General features: G+C 30.2%; 1 protein-coding gene across 7 annotated transcripts in view; it reads left to right on the forward strand.

Moving 5' to 3' along the window:
• LOC126739081 (gamma-aminobutyric acid receptor subunit beta) overlaps positions 1-19,743 on the forward strand; it is a 177,295-nt gene that overhangs the window by 110,094 nt on the left and 47,458 nt on the right. For 6 of the 7 annotated variants that reach the window (XR_007661547.1, XM_050444587.1, XM_050444588.1 and 3 more), the window contains exons 8-9: positions 15,674-15,811; positions 19,095-19,379. Coding sequence is in view for 6 of the 7 variants with exons in the window: in XM_050444587.1 (XP_050300544.1) it covers positions 15,674-15,811; positions 19,095-19,379 (423 nt within the window). In the remaining variant the exon portion in view is untranslated. Of the gene's footprint in view, positions 1-10,344; positions 10,483-15,673; positions 15,812-19,094; positions 19,380-19,743 lie in introns of all 7 variants that reach the window. The other variant, XM_050444592.1, reaches the window with a different exon arrangement.

The following is a 19,743-nucleotide window of genomic DNA, read 5'->3' on the forward strand; positions in this document are numbered from 1 at the left end:
TAATTTTTAAAGGAAGTTTTCCGATAGAAAAAACTCGTATTTAATAGTGATTTAACCATCAGATTCCTTTAGAAAAAGCAGTTTATGGTAATTTGTAAAAGAATATTTACGGTTTTTTTAATACAAATTTCGGTATTAAATTTTGAAATTTAGTTTAGGAAAAATATGTAATAAAGAGAAAATAATGAGTCTAATAAATTAGAACGCGGTAAACTTTTGGTGAAAGTCATGTGTCAGACAGAGATCGGTTTAGATTTTTTTTGTGAATCGAATTTGTGATATGGTATTTATTCGACCCACAGACCATATAAATGGAAATTCAGGACTGTAGCTAAAAAAATATAAAGGGTGGTGCAGTAAAAAATATAAATAATATGAATGTTCTATGTTCAAATAAAAATTAATAATTATTTTGATTTTAACGATTAGAATTTAATATTAAATATTGGCTTTATTTTTTCTTCTTAAATTTTATTTTAGTTTTCATATATTTTCATAATGTTCTGAATATATTACTCACTCAAAACGGCAACACTAGATTTTTTTGTACATTTTTAAAAGTTGTTTAAAAAGTGTGTGTATATAATTTATTATTTTAAAATTAATTAACTGCTTAATTTTGCAATTTTTAACATATCATTTATTTTATTTTTCAATATGATAGGAATTTTAAGTGTTAAAAATGTATGTTTATAATTATTCAATGTTGATCTGTAAGTCAAAACTGTAGGTCTAATGAAAAATCACAATATATATTTTTATAATTGTTAATATTTCCAGTTAATTTTTTATATAATGTATTTTAAGTACAATTCATAATTTGAACCTAATATACAAATATTTAAACTTATATAGATTTATCTAGAGCATAATATAGTGGTTTTTCGATTTAAATTAAACATAGATCGGACCTTCTCTCATACAGCACTAGCGGAAGGAACCGAATCGTTTTATCTATAGGCAAAACAAAAACAGTAAAAAAAAATACAAAAAACCAAAAACTCGAGTTGTGGCCAACATTCAAAAACCAAAAACACGACGAATTAGGCCACAACGACTTATTATCGCCTCCGCTACCAATTTATAAACCTCCGGCCGGACCTGGAACTGTGACAATAATGGCCGCCACCGGCAAAAAGCAGCAAGGCCGGACCTGTTCCTAAATATCGAAAATCTTGGGTTTTCGATCCTCGATGACTTTCCCGGCATAACCACAAACTTTCTCTTAAGTCACGCATGTTTAATTGTTCTTTATTATTAATTTTAGGATTTTTTTGTATATTTTTATCTTGTCTCGTCCAAGTTATTAAATGAAGTTATTCTTAGTCAAGCAGTATAATATTGTTTATAAAGGGTGTAAGAAGCATAGCTAAAATGTAATAAATGTGGAAAATATGGATTTTTACACTTTGTAATTGAATTTTTATTTTAATGTAGACTTTTTTTATTGGAAAAAAAAACTAACGATTTAATTCGCAAAAATTCAAAGATATACATGCGCGTAGTACGACGTAGTGCAAGAAATGATCAGTGTTTTAATTTCAACACTATGTAGTTTTAGTTACAATATATTTTATATTTTCAATACATTTATCTAGGAATACTTAAAAAAAAAGTCCGATTGATTAAATACTTTTTAAATAATTTTATAAGTTGTTTGTGACAAATGGCTAATAAAATTACTTCATGACTATAATATATATATGGTTCTAATTATTTTAGTATAAGAGATGTTTATCCTTGTTACATTTTTCATTTAAATTATTAGTTCTATTGGGAGATAATATACTTTGATATATACTGAGGGTCTTATATCGAAAATGGATTTTAAAATCTCCATTACCTAGAAGATTTTAGCTTACATTTTTGTGTCTAACCTCTTGGATCTCAAAAATTATAACTTGGTTTTATTGTTTTAGTATAACACATAGTGAAGGAAGTCTTAATTTTTAATAAATTTGATAAATTATAATACCCGATTAATTGTTCTTAAAATTAATTTTTTTTTCCTTAGGACGAGACAAGACACTGTATATTTAAAATTAAAAAAAAATCACGCATGCACTAGCACGATATCACCGCAAAAAGCCACAACATTTTTCTTTGCTTCTTCACCCGCTTTTGCTTTGAGAGCTTTTTGTACTTTTTTTGGAAATTTGTTTGTTTTACATGGTTCATGTATTTAAAGGTTTACATAATTTATTAATTGATAGTTTTATTTTAGTTTTATTAGATGAAATTTTGTTAATTATTTAAGGCGGGAGGCAGGAGAAAAATATTTTTAGTATCAAATATAATAAAATAATTTGGAATTACTATTATATAAAATATTAATTAAATTATCTGGGAAAGAGCCTTAATCTAAAACGTAGAAAGGATTTTTAAATTTTAGATGTCTCAATGGTTTTAAACATTTAAAAATATACAGGAGGTTTAATTTAATATGCTAGAAATGACTATTCAAAGTAAAAAAAGTAAAAAATTAAAAATTTGTCAAAGTTAACTTTAAAAAGTATGTTATCTTAAATAAATTATATATTTTTGGATTTATTTAAAAAATACATTTTTCTTTTCTATAAGAATTTAAAATGTAACGTTTCGTCTTCCAAACACATTATCAACTTATTTTTTCAAAGATGATTCTGGTAATTTTTGAAAAGTTTATGTGTGTTTTAAATTATAAACAGCTTTCTACTACTTTGTTATGTTTGTTTTTTGCTTTTGGCCCATTAGTAAAAAACACACATAATCAGAATAAATATATACCCTTTTCTATCTAATATTCATAATTTTCGCCATAATATTATCTTTATCATACTTATTAGTTTAATTATACATATATAAAAAAAAACTGACAAATTTGTTACAGCATGAAAAAGAAAAAGTTATGGCTCAGAAAATATGTTAGATAAAGATGGGAAAATCAATATTTTAATTAAAAGCTTAATACTACCCTGTATATTACAAATATTTTTCATCATTCCCTAACGAAAAATTTATTTCTAAATAAAATAAAGGTATGTTTCTAGCTCCCAAGACCGTTTTTATACTAAAAATATTCTCACAGTCATATTACGAAAACGTGTATATTTTACATAACATTTCACGTTTTCAAGTGTCACATACATACGAAAATTACAATATTTGAGCTGGTTTTTTTTGACCTGCCTCCCCCGCGCTGTTGCGATACTCTAATGCAAACATATAAAAGCACCTTCTTTGAGAAAAACCGTCTATATACGTATAAAAATGCACTCTTACCGAAAAAAAGCCATCATGAATATTTATGTGAGGCAGCAGAGAGATTTCGGATTTCTGATGGTGCACACGTAAGAACTTAAAAGTGCTCTTTCTATTTAAACGACACCGCGGAAAGCTAGAAATTAAATGTCAAAGTTCACAAAAAATCTCTGCCTTTAGCGTATCTTTTTAATTTGATTGAGCAAAGCGAGAGTGTCGCAACAACAAGAAATAAAAATCATATAAAAAGCGTGATTCCATGATAGGATTAAGAACTCCATCATCATGGAATTTTTAACTAGAAAGGTAATGGCAATCGTCTTGTTTTCAAGAGATCTCTGCGGGATTTACTAACAAGATATTCATTTCGTGACGCTAGTAAAATAATTAATCACCTTCTATGAAAATTGATGGAAATCCGGGTTAAGTGCTGCTTTCGAAGCGATATAGTAATTATGTAGAAAAATACGATAATCTTCATAGGATTTTTTTTAAATTTCAAATACAGGGTCTTTAAAAGGTACTTACAATGCTTTACCAGATCAAAATAAGCCACTTTAAGCATCTTTTGGTAAATTATTATTTAAGTTTATAGACACTTTTAACCTAAACATTTTAAAATAAACCACGGTTATGTTAAGAATTTTATCAAAAAAAAAATATATAGAAAAAAAGGTACATACGTCTAGCTACTAATATCATATGGCGTTTTATTTAATTTTAATCATTAGATCCGAATAATTTTATAAAATTCGCATTTGACGGAATTGCATTTAACGGTCTTTATCTTAATTATAATCAACTTTTGGGCTAATATTGTTTTTTAATTAATAATTTTGAAATAAAATAATATTTGTTTAGGAAGTTAGGCACAGTCGGTGGGATAGTTCGAAATTGGATCGGTTATCAGTGCATCGAGTATTTAATATCAACTAACGTTTGTTTTAAAGATTAATCGGACTATACAACTTTGTATAGTACAAATTTAATGGAGCTATTTGCAGCACTTTATGGAAAGTCGCTTCAAGTCAATTCATCCGTTATTAAATACCAATCGTTGACTCACAATTACATAATAATTTAAATTTAGGAAATTTAAATATTAGGATGGCGACTTTTTAATTGTTAAATCAAATGGTGAAGCTTGGCAAATATCTTATAGAGACTCCTTGAATATACACCTGAATTTTTCAGTTATTTTCAATTTATAAGCTTAGTCATTTCTGGAAACTTTGTACTAAAAATGTGTTTATTTTCAACATAAATCAACATATTTTTTGTTCATTATTACGTTTAATTTATTTGTATAATAAATTTTTAATGACCTGGAAAAAGTTTAAGCAAATAAATACATAGGAATAATTTATTTTAGTTGTTGTACAGCATCAACGAATAAAAATAAATATAATTATATAATATATGGTTTTATAATCGAAAATATGTAAGCATATGGGTTATGCTTTTTGCCACGTTTTTCTTCTTTGTCTTCTTTCCGTCACATCTTCATTGAAACTTGGCGATCTTATTAGAACATATGTGACTATCTTATACCATTTTTGTTCGAAGTTTAGGCCGGTTCAGTTTGATATCTTGCATCTAGGATAGTCGTTTTCCTCTCAAGCTTCTTCTTCCTTCCAACTTTCCCTCAAATATTAGTTAGGATAACTCGTACTTTTCATGCCTGAGTAGGTGTCCTGAGTATGTTGTTTACCTTACTTTTGTGATATATAGTAGCTTTCGCTCACCACCTATTCTTAAAGAATTCATCGATAGTAATTCTCTTCATTTAAGCAATCCTTGGCATTTGAATGTAATGAGTTCAAATACCTCCAGTATATTCATCATGCCCAATTTCAACGCCGTACAACAGAATTGACCAGACATCAGCGCATCAGCGCAGCTGAATGCGTGCATACGTAAACGTAAACTGTTCTCTCGAGATAATCTATTACCATCTCTCCCAGATTCGATTCTGGATAATTCTGAGAAGGATCTTTAGGGCGGTGCTTGTTAACATTCTAAAGTCATTGCATTAATTCGGCTCTTTGGGAATGGGAATGTATGTAGACTCTAACCATTCAATTGAAATTTTACCAACGACTTTATTTTGAGTTATATATTTGGTTTAAAACCTTTAGGAAGAGATTCAAGTTTTCTTCATCAATTAACCTAATAACGTCAAGATAAATATTGCCTGGTCCTGGGCTCCTTATTGTTCTTTAGTTGGTTAAAATTATGTTCAAGTTCACATTTAATTATGGTAGGACCTTCTTTGTTATTGCTAGTAGATTGCATTTCTCATAAGTCGCAAATAAATCTTGGATGTATGTTTGCCCATACAACTATTTATTTCCTTGGAAGTTTTGATGTATTTTGCTTGTTGGCATTTATTATCAAATTGCTTGTGACTTATTGCTCCATATATTTTTTAAATTTTTTGTGCAGATTGAAACCATCATATTTTCACTGTAAATCTTCCAGTTCCTCACATCACTTTCCCTTATCCAGTCTTCTTTTCAAAATAATCATCCATTACTCTCAAAAAGACTTAAGTATATGACCAAAGGAGGAAAAAAGTGTGAGTCATCAGTGTGTGGTTTTTGTATTTCGATAGGTCTGATGATGCCCTAATGCGGCGAAACGCGTAACCTTTAATAGACGCTGATTTATGAGACTTGGACTTTGAGTTTACTTTTTTCCCTCCTTTGGTCAGTCTTCTTTTGCTTCTCTGATTTTACGCTGAATAATTCTATGGATGCCTCTATATTCCGTTGGATTTTTATTTTTAGATTCCAGGCGCTTCTCTGTTAGCTCCAGAATTTCTCTGGTTACCTCTAACAATCAAATGATTAAATAGTTTAGTTACTTTTGCTTGTTTTGAGTGATTTCAGTGCGTTTTTTTTAATGGGTGTCAATGGTGTGATCCTTCTAGGTTATAAAATTATAAAAGACGATATATTTGTGAAAGTATCTATTGAGTATTGCATACCAAAATTGCATTTTTTTCCTTCATTTCTTTTAGAAAAATATTTATAAAAATGTGTTATTAATTAGTATATTATTATAGTCTAGCAAATTTATTGCTTATTATAAGCTTATAAATGAAGATAGTATACGATTTATATCTAGCGACCAAATCGAGAACGCAGCGTATGTCATTTGCCAGCAATATATTTATAGTCCGCGTCCATTGTTATTTAATCAATATAATGCCCGTATATTCCGGAATTTCAAAGGAGGTTTAATAATTTTTTGTCTAGATATTAACAATGGATAATTAATTTGTTTTATAGCGGGTATAAACCTCGACAAACTAAGATTTTTAAGGTTAACTTTCAAACCGATTTGAATTAATATTTTTTTTTTATATATAATAAATGTATAAACGCATTTAAGATGGTTGCAAACCTCTGCAAACGAAAATCTTATTGAGTTAGATGTTATGTTTATAGTAGTTTGACTACATTTTTAACTAGTTATTCAATAAATTTTTTACCAAAAAACTTTTGTTTTTAGAGTTTTGCAACCATCTCAAATGCGTTTACATATTTATTATATATTAAAAAAAAAAAGATTAATTCAAAACCATTGAGAAACTTTCTCATTTCCTTAACATTCGACTCAGCGGGCGCGGACTATAAATGTATAGGACGGTAGCTTTAGACATATGTCAAAATATCTAGAAAAAAAACAGAAAGTGGCAACATCGGATACTTGCATTGTAAACATAGAGGTATTCTACGTTGCCAAGTTGCTTTTTTTTTTCATCAACTTTTCTGGAATTTCTGGAAATTTCGTACTAAAAATGTGTTTATTTTTACCAGATTTTCACTTGAGAGTCATGGGAAATCAACATATTCTCTGTTCGTGATTGTGTTTAATTTATTTCTATAGGTAATAAATTTTTGAGGAAGTGGACAAATTTTAAACAAATAAATCTATAAAATAATTATATAATATATGATTTTATAATCGAATATATGTAAGTAAGCATATGGGTCATGCTTTTTGCCACGTTTTTTCTTCGTCGTCTTTCCGTGACATCTTCATTGAAACTTGGCGATCTTAGAATCTTAGAAATTATAGAACATATGTGACTATCTTGTACCGTTTTTGTTCGAAGTTTAGGCCGGTCCAGTTTGATATCTTGCATTCAGGATAGTCGCTTTCCTCTCAAACTTCTTTTTGCTTCCAACTTTCCCTCAAATATTAGTTAGGGTAACTCGTACTTTTCATGCCTGAGTAGGTGTCCTAAGTATGTTGTTTACCTTACTTTTATGATATATAGTAGCTTCCGCTTACCACCTATTCTTAAAGTATTTCATCATTAGTAATTCTCTTCATTCAAGCAATCCTTAGCATTCGACTGTAGCACTAGAGTTCAAACACCTCCAGTATATTCATCACGCCCAGTTTCAACGTCCATGTTTCAACGCCGTACAACAGAATTGACCAGACATCAGCGCACCAGTCTCAGACGCAGGTTCAGGTCCAAGTATGAATCAGAGAGTATATCTCTTTAAACGGTATCAATAATATTTTAAAGCTCAACGGCCATTAGTACCGTACCGGTAGCATATCTTATGCTGTTGACGATTTTCCCATTTACTATGGTCTATCTGAAATTCTCTAGTGCGGATTTAAACAGCTCCTTTGAGAAAACATTAAAAAGGGAATAAAGGCAATATGAATCTCTATCGCAGTCCTTTACAAATATCTATTTTCGCAGATGTAGTATGCTATTTGATACCAATAAAGATTATTTATTATTCTTTCCATCAATTACCACGTTAACCTGGGAGTTTAGGAGCCCTGTATGTGGAACTTAAATGCCTTTTAAAAGTCAACAAAGCATATGTATAGGGTATTCTCATACTCATGCATTTCTGAGCCAGAATGCAAACTGTTCTCTCTAGATCACTTGTTCCCATCTCTGAGAAGGATCTTCTCAGAGATTCTTCTCAGAGAAGGAGATTCAAGTTTTCTTTATCAATTAACCTTCTAGATAAATATTGTCCGATTGTCCTGGGCTCTTACTGTTCTTCAGTTGGTTCATAATAGGGTCAAGTTCATATTTATTTATGGTAGGTTCTTAGAGGCAAATAGATTTCCAATGTTGTTTACTTATACGATTTCCTTGGCAGTTTGATGTGTTGCCTTGTTGGCATTTATTATCAAACAATCTATATATTGCTTGTAATTTATTGGTCCAGATATTTTTTTATTTTTTGTGCAGGTTGAAACCATCATATTTTCACTGAAAATCTTCCAGTTCCTCACACCTTTCTCTCATCCAGTCCTCTTTTGCTTCTTTAATTTTCCGCTAAATAATTTTATGGATACCTCTATATCCCGTTGAATTTTTATTTTTACATTCCAGGCGCTTCTCTGTTAGCTCCAGAATTTTTCTGGTTACCTCTAACAATCACGATTAAATAGTTTAGTTAGTTTTGCTTGTTTTAATAATAATTTATTTTGTGTGATTAATGAAGCTTTGACTCCTAAACACTTAGTTTTTTTTTTAACTTCAGTCTGGTGCCAATTATATTATTTATACTAACCAAGTATTTTCAAATTGAAATCATTGGCATAATAAAGTCAAGAATTTTATTACGTGCTTTTTGACACTACATAATCCATATTTTATTTACAGAATTTCTTCAAATATACTAAAAATAAAATATAAATTGTTTAGAGAATATAAATATAATAATCAGAAACTTACTGCGTATTAATATATAATTTTGATCAAAAAATTACAGAAATTATATCTTTAGTTCCCTTATTTTTACTCAGTTTTCTTATTTAATTTCTCCCTTAGCTTTCTCAGTTTTCTTATTTAATTCTCTTATTTTTCTTTGGTTATTAATTTATTCTATTTTGTCTTTTGATTTTTTGAAGCTAAAATTACTGATAAAACTCGTAGATTGACTATAAAATTCTTGTGATACCCCACCTTTATTGTTAAAGGGTAAAATTTTAATCGGAAAAGCGTCTTTCAATTTTTTAAGTATTATAATGGGTTAATTTTAGGGTCAAATGAGGTATCTTTTTAATACTATAATTTGCTTCTTAGCATCTAACTTGCGAAAAAATAGCCCTAAGAAGATAATTGGAAAAAATGTGTTCTTAAAAGAATTTGCACCCCCAGAATGTTCCAATACTCAATTTTTTCATAAAGAATTTTTCTTATACATTCCTTAACATAAAAATAAGAATTGTTGAAGGTGCAGGTCTAAAAAAACATAAATTTGGAGCGTTTGACATAATAAACAGTTATTTTGAACGCCTATTATTTTGATGGGCTTTGTCTGTTAACCGCGTTATAAAATAAATATTAAATTTTACGGAAATATTATTTAAAATGGTTTTTCTACCACAATACTTACACACAAAAAACTTTCAAATATATATAGGAGAATGTAAATAGGCCTGCAACGTAAATATGTCCCTAAAAAAATATTAATTATTGAAAATATTATATAAATTTATTGTTATGACACATACATAACGTATATTTAATTTTTTTATTAATGATAATCATAAAAAAATAATGCTAAAAATTCATAAATATACAGAAGTTATAAGTAACGCACATCTATGTCCAGTAAAGCCGGAAGCACCGCTATCTTTAAAATATTTCCATCCTTTTAACATGTTGCCGAATCGATCGGCTTAAGTCACAGAGAAGCTCCTTTATACAAAATAATCCGACTCCAATACGACCCTGTATACCAATTATCGCTCAATTCCGTTTTACATCCTCAATTTTGTTTGAAATAAACCGCGAATCAGCAGTCGCTGTCAACGTCAAAGTTGTCATTTGTCACCTTCATGACTTACTTGAAATTGCGCTTTTTATAAACAAATCCTTAGTTTTAAAAAGCCTTTTTGCAAGTTACTATAAGGTTACTGAAAAAAAAACCTAAAAATTCCAATAAAAACAGAGTTTATCGTTTGTAGAAAGCTTATGAGAACCATTACTTCACATTATCATATCTCTGATTGCCATTATCTTTCTATTAAAAAAAAACTATGGTATTGAATCATAAGTCTTAAACCTTCTAAGGTGACAGAATTTATTGTTTTGGTTTGCCGGGATAGTCGGGTACACGATGAAAGACATTCGTTACCGATGGGAAACGGGACTGACCAGCGTTGGAATTAGCAGGGAGGTCGAGTTGCCACAGTTCCGGGTCCTTGGGCATAGGCAGAAGCAGAGGGTTATCTCGCTGACCACAGGTAACGTTTAAATTGAGGTAATTTTTTCCACAGGTAATTATTTTTTTTAAATTGATAAGAGCTAATAGTGCTTAGTCTTGCAAGTGTGTAATCAACGACAATCAAGCGTCACATATGTTTAAAATGGAAATCAAGTCGATCCGTTGCTGATCGTATTGGCAATATTTTCATATAAAGTGAAATGAAGTTGTGGGTCTGTTAAACTTGCTTCTGTTTCTTAAAAAAATATTTTTTCAGAATTCAAAAGACAAATTTATTTAAAAGAAATTCATGCAATCGGTTCCTTCCAGCTATGTCATAATAGTGTGCAAGATGACATAAGATAATTTACAGGTCAACATTTTATACTATTTTTGTGCTTAGTGTATTTTGCCCAGTCAACTTCGATTACTTTTTTTGGGAACTACTTCTACAATAGCACATTGTATAAGTATATATAAATCTACGACATTCTCATTTGGCTTTAATGTAGTACAATTGGTTCTATTTTTAGTATTTAATATGTCAAGAATATCCTAGGAAATGTTTGCAAAGAATATTTTTAAAATACTTTTAATTAAGGATGAAACACCAAATGAAATATTCTTAACAAAAGAACACTAAAGAATATTAATCAAATGCTTTTGAAGAAAAATCATTAACTGTTTTACCAATAGTTTAATTTAATACAGGAATATATGTCAATGATATAATATTACTGGAATATTCTTATTTACGTATAATACGTCAAATGTTTCTAAACGAAGAGAAGCTAATAAGATTTTCAGTTTCGTGTTTGTGACCCAATATCTTCAATATTGCGGAGGGTTGTTGGGTGGGGTCAGAAATAAAACTAAAACCTGTTTACTTAAATGTCGACGTTTCGACTTATATCAAGTCATCCTCAAAACACTGAAATGGATTCAAATAATCACAGAGATAAAACAAAGTAATTTCAAGTACATAAAAAACACTATTAAAATGATCGGAAGAATAAAAACATTTGTTTCTTGGCTTATTGTTGATTCTAGTTTGCCCACAATAACACCTACAATTTAACCCATGTTAAAAATAATTCTACGCTCCTATTATAAATGTGTTTTAATTATAACTAAAGAAACCTAAACTTAGGTATGAAGTGTAATGTATAAAAAAAAATTTTATATTTTTTTTTATAAAAAAAAAATTTAACAGATTGTACCTGATTTAAATTTTAATTGTGTCGTGGTTATTGTTTTTTGTTGTTTTAATTTTTGTACACGTAAAGAACATTCATTTTAATAGTGTTTTTTATGTACTTAAAATTACTTTGTTTTATCTCTGTACATTTTAGTAAACAGGTTTCTGTTTTATTTCTGATCCCACCCAACAACCCTGCGCAATATTGCTAATAAAATTATTTGAAATGAAGATATTAGCTGTTTTACAAACTTTTTCAATTTTTCTTAAATATTTGATGAAAAAACTGTAAAAAAATAAAAAAGATTTAATTTAATAAATAATCATATTAGTAAATAATTATTTAACAGAAGCTTTCACGGAATAATTCTAGAATAATGTTATTTTAATATTTCCTTAAATAATTATTTTAAAGAGAAATACTAGTGGTCTTACAAAATTTGTCAATTTTTCTTAAATATTTAATGCAAAAAAAATCGATTATCAATTATTTCTCTTGACCTCAGATTCAAGCTTGGTTAATTTTTTTTGTTGGATATAGCTTAAAAAATCTACTTCAGATGATCGGTTTATGTATTTTGATCTTTGTGAGATTATCCTTAGAACTCTAAAAGATACACGAAAATAAAATCATACATTTTGGCATAATTATAAAGGTTACATTTTGGCAATCAGTAAAAGTATTAATTAATATTTTTTCGTGTCGTTTTCAAAGGTTGACGATCACATTGACAAATGTGTGTCTATTTTGTGCCATTCTAAGGACGAAGTTCAGGCCGGTCCAGTTTTTGATGTTTCGCATTAGGTCAATAGCTTTTTTCCTAAACCACTTTTTTCTTCCGACTTTCCGTCAATTATTAGGTAGGGTAATTAGTACTTTTCATTCCTGAGTAGGTGGCTTAAGTATGCTGTTTACCTTATTTTTATGATATGTTGTAAATCTCGGTTACCACTTTCATCATTGGGGTTGGGCGCCTCCTTTAATCCAGGAACCCAAATTTTTAAAATAATTTACCATTCCTAGGACTTCGCCGTCGATTTATAATGGAATCAGGATATTCTTATTTTTACTTATTGTCTTCATTTTCTTAATGTTGATCTTCATTTCATAGTATCAGGATGCTCTTTCAATGCTATCACTAATATTCTGAAGGCAACGTCTGTATTGGCTATTGATATCGTTTTATCAGCATTCCTCTTTTACTGAAGGTTTTCCCGTTTACTTTAAATTCATCTAAAAAATTCTCTAAGGATTTAAATAGCTCCTCTGAGAAAACATTAGACAAACAAAGAACTGAAACAATATGCATCCTGGTCGCATTCCTTTGCAAATCTCTATTTTTGCAGATATAGTATTCTTTATTCTTATTTTTACTATTTGATGCCAATGAAGGCTCCTTATTAATTGGATATTCTTTCCATTAATTCCCACGTTGACAAGCGAACTTAGGAGGCCTGTATGTGGAACTGTGTCAAATGGCTTTTCAAAGTCAACAAAGTATATGTATAGGCTCTTTTGCTGATCCGTGTATTCTGAGCCAGAATTTGTAGGCTAAACAGTTTTTCACGGGTGCCCATGCCTTTTTTGAATCCTAACTATTCTCGAGATCACCTGCATCGCTCCCGGATTCGATTATAGGCAATTCTGAGAACGATCTTTAGGGCGTTTAGGGCTCGTTCGACCAATAAATCTTAAGTCATTGTATTGGCGAGTATTCGGCTTTTTGGGAATGGGAATGAATCTCAATTAATTTCGAATGAATTCTGGAATTTTACCAGAATTAAGTTTTTAAGTCTAAGTTTTCTTCATCAAATAACTTAATAACTTCTGCATAAATATTCTTTGCTCCTAGCCTCTGGTTATTAGCATGTTTAAGTTTGCATTTAGTTATGGTAGGACCTGCGTTATTATTGCTAGTAAACGGCACTTCTCGTAAGTCGGCAAATTAATCTCGGATATAATTATTCCATATGACTATTTCCTTGAGGATATATTTTACTTGTTGGTGATTATCCTTATTTTTTTTTTGTGCAGCTTGAAACCATTATATTTTTACTGTAATTGTCAGTTCCTCATACCTGTCCCTCATCCGGCCTTATTTTGCTTCTCTGATTTTCCTCTAAATAATTTGATGGATGCGACTATATTCTGTTGGGTTTTTGTTTCTGTATTCCCGGTGCTTGTCCATTAGCTCCAGAATTTCTCTGGTCAATTATTGATGTTTTTCTTAATGCCGGTGCCGTCTGCTTTCAGTTGGCTTCGATTTACTTAGTTGGCGTTAAGCTCCATCTGCGGGAAGTTTTTCCTTTCTTCCTGTTTAATTGCTCCACGTGAATTTCTGGTGTTGGGTTTATTTTCTTCGTGATCTTAAGTGTCTTTTTTGACTGAGATGTAAAATCTTTCATTTACCATAATATAGTATATTCTTGAGGTCATTATTCTATTAACTTTAAGGCTTAACCCCGGTCAAAGCTAATAATGAATCAAAAGAATTTTTACCAGCTTTCCACATGGTTGAATGAGCATACATCGGTACGAAACCTACAACTGAGCTCGCTATATTGGAATCCAGTGACATACCTACTCCATGTCGATGGCTGGGATCGTTATTTCCCGAATAATAAAAGGTTTTGCCTGAGGTCGTCATCGCTCATAATCCTGGCCATCGCGGTTCAGTAATTCTCTGATCTATCTTGTAGCAGGCATTTTCCAGTATTCTGTAAGTGTGGCTTATATTTTTCAACCCGTTAATTGTTCGCACCCTCTAACCATTGAAGGTCGACCGGGAACTGAGGGTAATTCTTTGTGAGTTTCTTGCTATTATGATATGCAGGGAGAGTAAATGGGATGATTTAACGGTGCCATAACGGTTACAGTCAAGCTCTTTACTGTCCTCACTTGAACCAATCTTTTCCAAGATCATTTCTTTTGTGCTTCAACTTGGTACTTAAAATACTGCTGCTTATCTGCAGGATAAATTTTGGTTCTACCCAAGTATTTGATTTCCTCGGTACCACCCATATCTTAAGAGGCGTTACCTTATCCACCACCTGAGAAGGCATACATATATCATAAAGCATATTCGTTAATAATCATAATTTTCCTCATTATAGTTTTAGAATTATTAAATTTAATCTTTGTAACAATGCCAAAATGTATGATTTTTAGGTCCCTGAGGATGATCTCATTAAGATCAAAACGTCGACCAAAATTTATAAATAGATAGTCTGAAATAGTTTTTTCTGCTTATATGTAACAAACAAAAATTTCTTCAGAAAAATGTGAAAAAAAAAATGACGTAAGACTTGGCAATGAGTTTGAAAATTTATTGGAAATAATGTAATTAAGTTAAAAATTGTAATTTAATCTTAGAATAATTACGAAAAAATATTCTTGAGTAGTCTGTGGATAATGAATCCTAAATTCCAAATTAAATCCACTTAAAAAAAAACTTAATTCAGCAATGGCTTTAAAGAGAAACATAAACTGTTTTACTATTTTTTTTAATAATTGTATGTCTGTGAACGAAATATCAATGAATTGACTTAAATAATACTAAAACATAAGCTCTTCTAGAAAATTTGTCAGTTTTGCTGAAATATTGTGTACAAAATTTTATTTAAAATTTAATATTTTTCTAGAATAATGGAATATTCTTACTTACTTGTTCTGTATACCAAATAACCACTTTTCAAATAAAAACCAGAAAAAAAAAACATTTATTTCAACAATTATTTTAAAGACAAGCATTAGCTGTTATTAATAAAATCAATCAAGAATTCCGAAAAATACATTTCAAATTACTATTAAATTTAATGTGCAAACATTTCTAAAATATTTTTACCAAAAAATATCAAAATTTACTTTCCCATTTTAATGTAAATATTTGATTGGGCAATTACAAATGTTTCATGTTTGTTCGTCAATACATCAAATTGTATATCAATAACCAATTGGCATACGATTTGAGGGTTTGTGCACGAAAGAAGTTGTTTTCGTTACGTGTGGCACCTGTGTGGCTTGTAATTGCAGTCGGTTACACCATGAGAGACATCCGTTATAAGTGGAACGAGGGTCCCAACTCTGTCGGAGTGTCAAATGAAGTGTCCTTGCCTCAATTCAAGGTCCTTGGACACCGACAGAGGGACATGGAGATATCCCTTACTACAGGTATATTAACTGATTATTTGTTTTCAATTTTAAAAATGTAATAGTAGTAGGTATATAATTATGAATATGAATTTTAATAGTCTTACAAAAAAATAGTAATAGGTAAAAGGATTTTTTTAACCACAGTTGTAGTTGTATTTTAAAACAGATTGAAAAAAAAAATGTTAAAATAGAGCTACAAAAACAATAATATATGAAAAAAGAAAAAAACTACATAACGTGGTAAAATTATTATATGATCTTTTTACTTTATCATTCTGATGTTCTTTCTGCTTTATTTATTTTTCTATTTAATTTAATAAAATAAAATTGCATTATTCAGAATTATAAGAATATCTAAATCATCAGATTTTGCTTTATACTTGGGTTTTTTATTTTAAAATTTTTGCGAAAAAAAAATTTAACATATTACTTTCTTCTAATGCTATTATTTCTTGTAACTGTATTTTAAACATTAACGTTTTTTAATTGTATTAATTAGTCAGTTGAAAAAAATGCACCCTATGGATGATAATGTGAATTGTCGATGTAATCGACTTTCACTTAACTACTCTCCGCGCGTAAAAATTTTTTAACTAAAACGGTTTAAATAACTAAACCAAAGATTTATGTAAATCATCTTAAAATGTGATTTTTTCTAAGTAATTATAACGATAATTTCGTTTGAAGCCTCTGACCTAGTAACCTGTTATTTTTATAAAGGAGCTGGGCAGTCAAATTATGTTAGCTTCCTGTATTTAAAAAATTAAAACGTGAATGTAGTGTTGAGTTAATATATTTTACATTAATAAAAAAGTAATCTCTCGTTTTTTCACTTAGGAACATGGAAATTATATGAAAAGGATGCAATGTATAAAAAAATTTCCTATAGTAGACATTGAAAGAAACGCTGATAAAAGCCTGTGTCAAAATTAAAGTCCTTTATTGGTCTCAACAAATAACCAAAACTAAAAAAAAATCAAACGGGAACAAGCTATGGATGAAAATTGATGGATTGTATGAGAAAAACGTAAAAACTAGATTTTTTCCAAAAAAGAATCCTTACAGTTAATGAATAAATTAGCAATACTCAAAATGAAGAAGCCTCTTAGGAGAGCAGTGTGTAAATCCTGACACAAAATCTATGATTTTTGTATTTAAAATCTAAGAATTTGCGAAAATCTCTCTGAAAATTGCCAAAAACTGATGATATTTTGACAATATTGCCATCGACTCACATAAATTTATATGAAATATATAATTTGTATACTGAGGTAATAGAAACTGCTTTTTAAATCTTTATTCGGGGATGTGAGTCAATTCAACCAAATCGAACAATGATAAGACACGACGATAATAATTAATAAATCAACCCAAGTAATTAACACTTATCTTACTTAGCCTGGAATCCACATAGATACAAAGTATTTGCATCAATAAATTTTCGATCTTAGATTAAAATCAAAATAGAGTCCAAGAAGTTCAGTATTTTTACTGATAGAAAATTTAATAACTCTCAACTCTTCAACCATTTTGTGGGCATAAAGGAACCTTATGTGCAACATTGCAACTTAAAGAATTCAAGAGTAATTCATATTAGAAAAACGATCTATTATTATATCAGCATTATTATTATTATTATTATTATTAGGCACTCCTTCTTTCTAATGCTTAGTACAACGTAGCCAATCCAGCGCTAAGCTTACTCGCCGAGTAACTCCAATAGTTTAATTTAATACAGGAATATTATTATTCAGATTAGTATTTCATTACAATGGAAATATTCCAAGATTATGTTAATGGACTCTTTTTTTTTATTTTTAAATAAATTTTGCAAGGATCCTTCATCCAAGGAATTCCTTTTTTTGTTTTATTTTTAATGAAAATTTAACCAATAACGTTAGTATAACACTTACAAGTTAAGGCATCTTTGATATCACTTAGCCAAGCCAGCGCTCAGCTCACTCGCCTAGTTACTCTGCTTAATAGCCGAGTAGGCGGCTAAGTCAGCTACGCTCACGTCACTTTCCTGGCACAATCAAGATTATTTAATCATCGATTTGTTTAGAAAAATGACAGCCCGTTCACTTTTCGACGTAAACAGGGCAAAAAAGGTAGCACTAGTATAAACGAGAGTTGATTTCTAAAGAATTTGCGTCTTTGGCGTAGAATAATGTCGTATTTGTCGCTCGATAGAGGTATGTTTTAGGAGTGTGCGACTCAGGAGAAAGTCGGCATTGAAAGAATTTTTCTAATTTTAAGGCTGATCTGGAAAAAAATTATCTTTCCGATCCCGAATTTGTCCTAAACTGCACACCATCCATGACCATTTTTTCTGAACCTCATAGCAACTTAATGCAAAGTAGACCTACTAACCTGTCGAACGACAAACACGACATTATTTTACTATGAAAACGCGAATTCTTTGGAAATCGACTCAATTCCTTTCGTTGATTTATTCCGAACTCTGAATAAATCAACGAACAAATCATCTTGGTTTGCCGGAAAAAGTGACGTGAGAGTATCTGACTTAAGCGCCTACTAGGATATTGAGCAGAGTAACTAGGCGAGTGAGCTGAGCGCTGGCTTGGCTAAGTGATATCAAAGATGCCTTAACTTGTAAGTGTTATAGTAACGTTATTGGTTAAATTTTAATTAAAAATAAAACAAAAAAAGGAATTCCTTGGATGAAGGATTCAGTGGTCTAAAATTTAATAATAAATAAAAAAAAAGATTAGTCCACTAACATAACCTTGAAATGTTTCCATTGTAATGGAATGCTAATGCCTTTAACGAAATATTTTTTATTATCTTTCAATATTTTATTGAGTTGAAATATATTGTTCTGTATTATCGAAAAAAGACTTAAAGCATTCAAAGGAATAACTAACAGAATCATATTTCTAAATCTCCTGTGATTAACACAATCAAATGTCTTACTAAGAGCACAAAATGTTCCAGCAGGGCACATGTTGTTAAATTCATTTCACTCTACAATAGTATGAAAGAATTACAAAATATGTAAGCGGTTTTATTGTAAATAAAAGTACTTATTTCAATATAGAGTTATGAACTTGATGGAGGTCATAACTTAATGCCATTTATTAGGTTTCTTCGTAAAATAATTTATCATCTCTCCACAAAATGATAGTTAATATAATGCTGTAATGCCGAAAAAGCTCTTTAAGATTCTCATTTAATTAGAAAAATAAAAGCAGCTATTCTTTTAAAACGAAAATATTGAGAAACTTTATAAAATCAAAAAATCTCCACTATTTCTTAATTTTCTTTCCTTGCAAATTAGGAAACTACTCCCGTCTGGCCTGCGAGATCCAATTCGTACGCTCTATGGGCTACTACTTAATCCAGATCTACATCCCGTCCGGGCTAATCGTAATCATCTCCTGGGTCAGTTTCTGGTTAAACAGGAACGCGACACCCGCTAGAGTCGCCTTAGGAGTCACCACCGTGTTGACCATGACCACGCTGATGTCATCCACCAATGCCGCTCTACCGAAGATCTCGTACGTTAAATCGATCGATGTGTATCTGGGTACTTGTTTCGTCATGGTATTCGCCAGTTTACTTGGTAAGTACTTCATTTATTATTTCAAAGTTATCGCCAATACTAGAGAGTCTGATTTGCACTTTCAACGCTAGTGTTTTTGACGTTGGCATTTGCCCAATTAGCAATTTTTCGACGCTTACGTTGTCTTAACCGTAAAGGCGGCCACGTTTTACACGAATTTGAAAGAGGTTTTTTTGGTTGCTTTAACGTTACGCAGTGACCCTCTGTTAACTTTCTAAACGCTTTTGCAACTTTTTTAGAGTTACTGATTTTTGGACGGATGGACGCCAGAAACGACAGAAAAATTAATTACTTTCTTAACAATAAACTAATTGTAAATTAAAGTAATAATTTATTTTTTATTGGTTCCGCTGTCGTTCTCCCT

Source organism: Anthonomus grandis, chromosome 8 (assembly GCF_022605725.1).
Source record: "Anthonomus grandis grandis chromosome 8, icAntGran1.3, whole genome shotgun sequence".
NCBI classification, from domain to species: domain Eukaryota; kingdom Metazoa; phylum Arthropoda; class Insecta; order Coleoptera; family Curculionidae; genus Anthonomus; species Anthonomus grandis.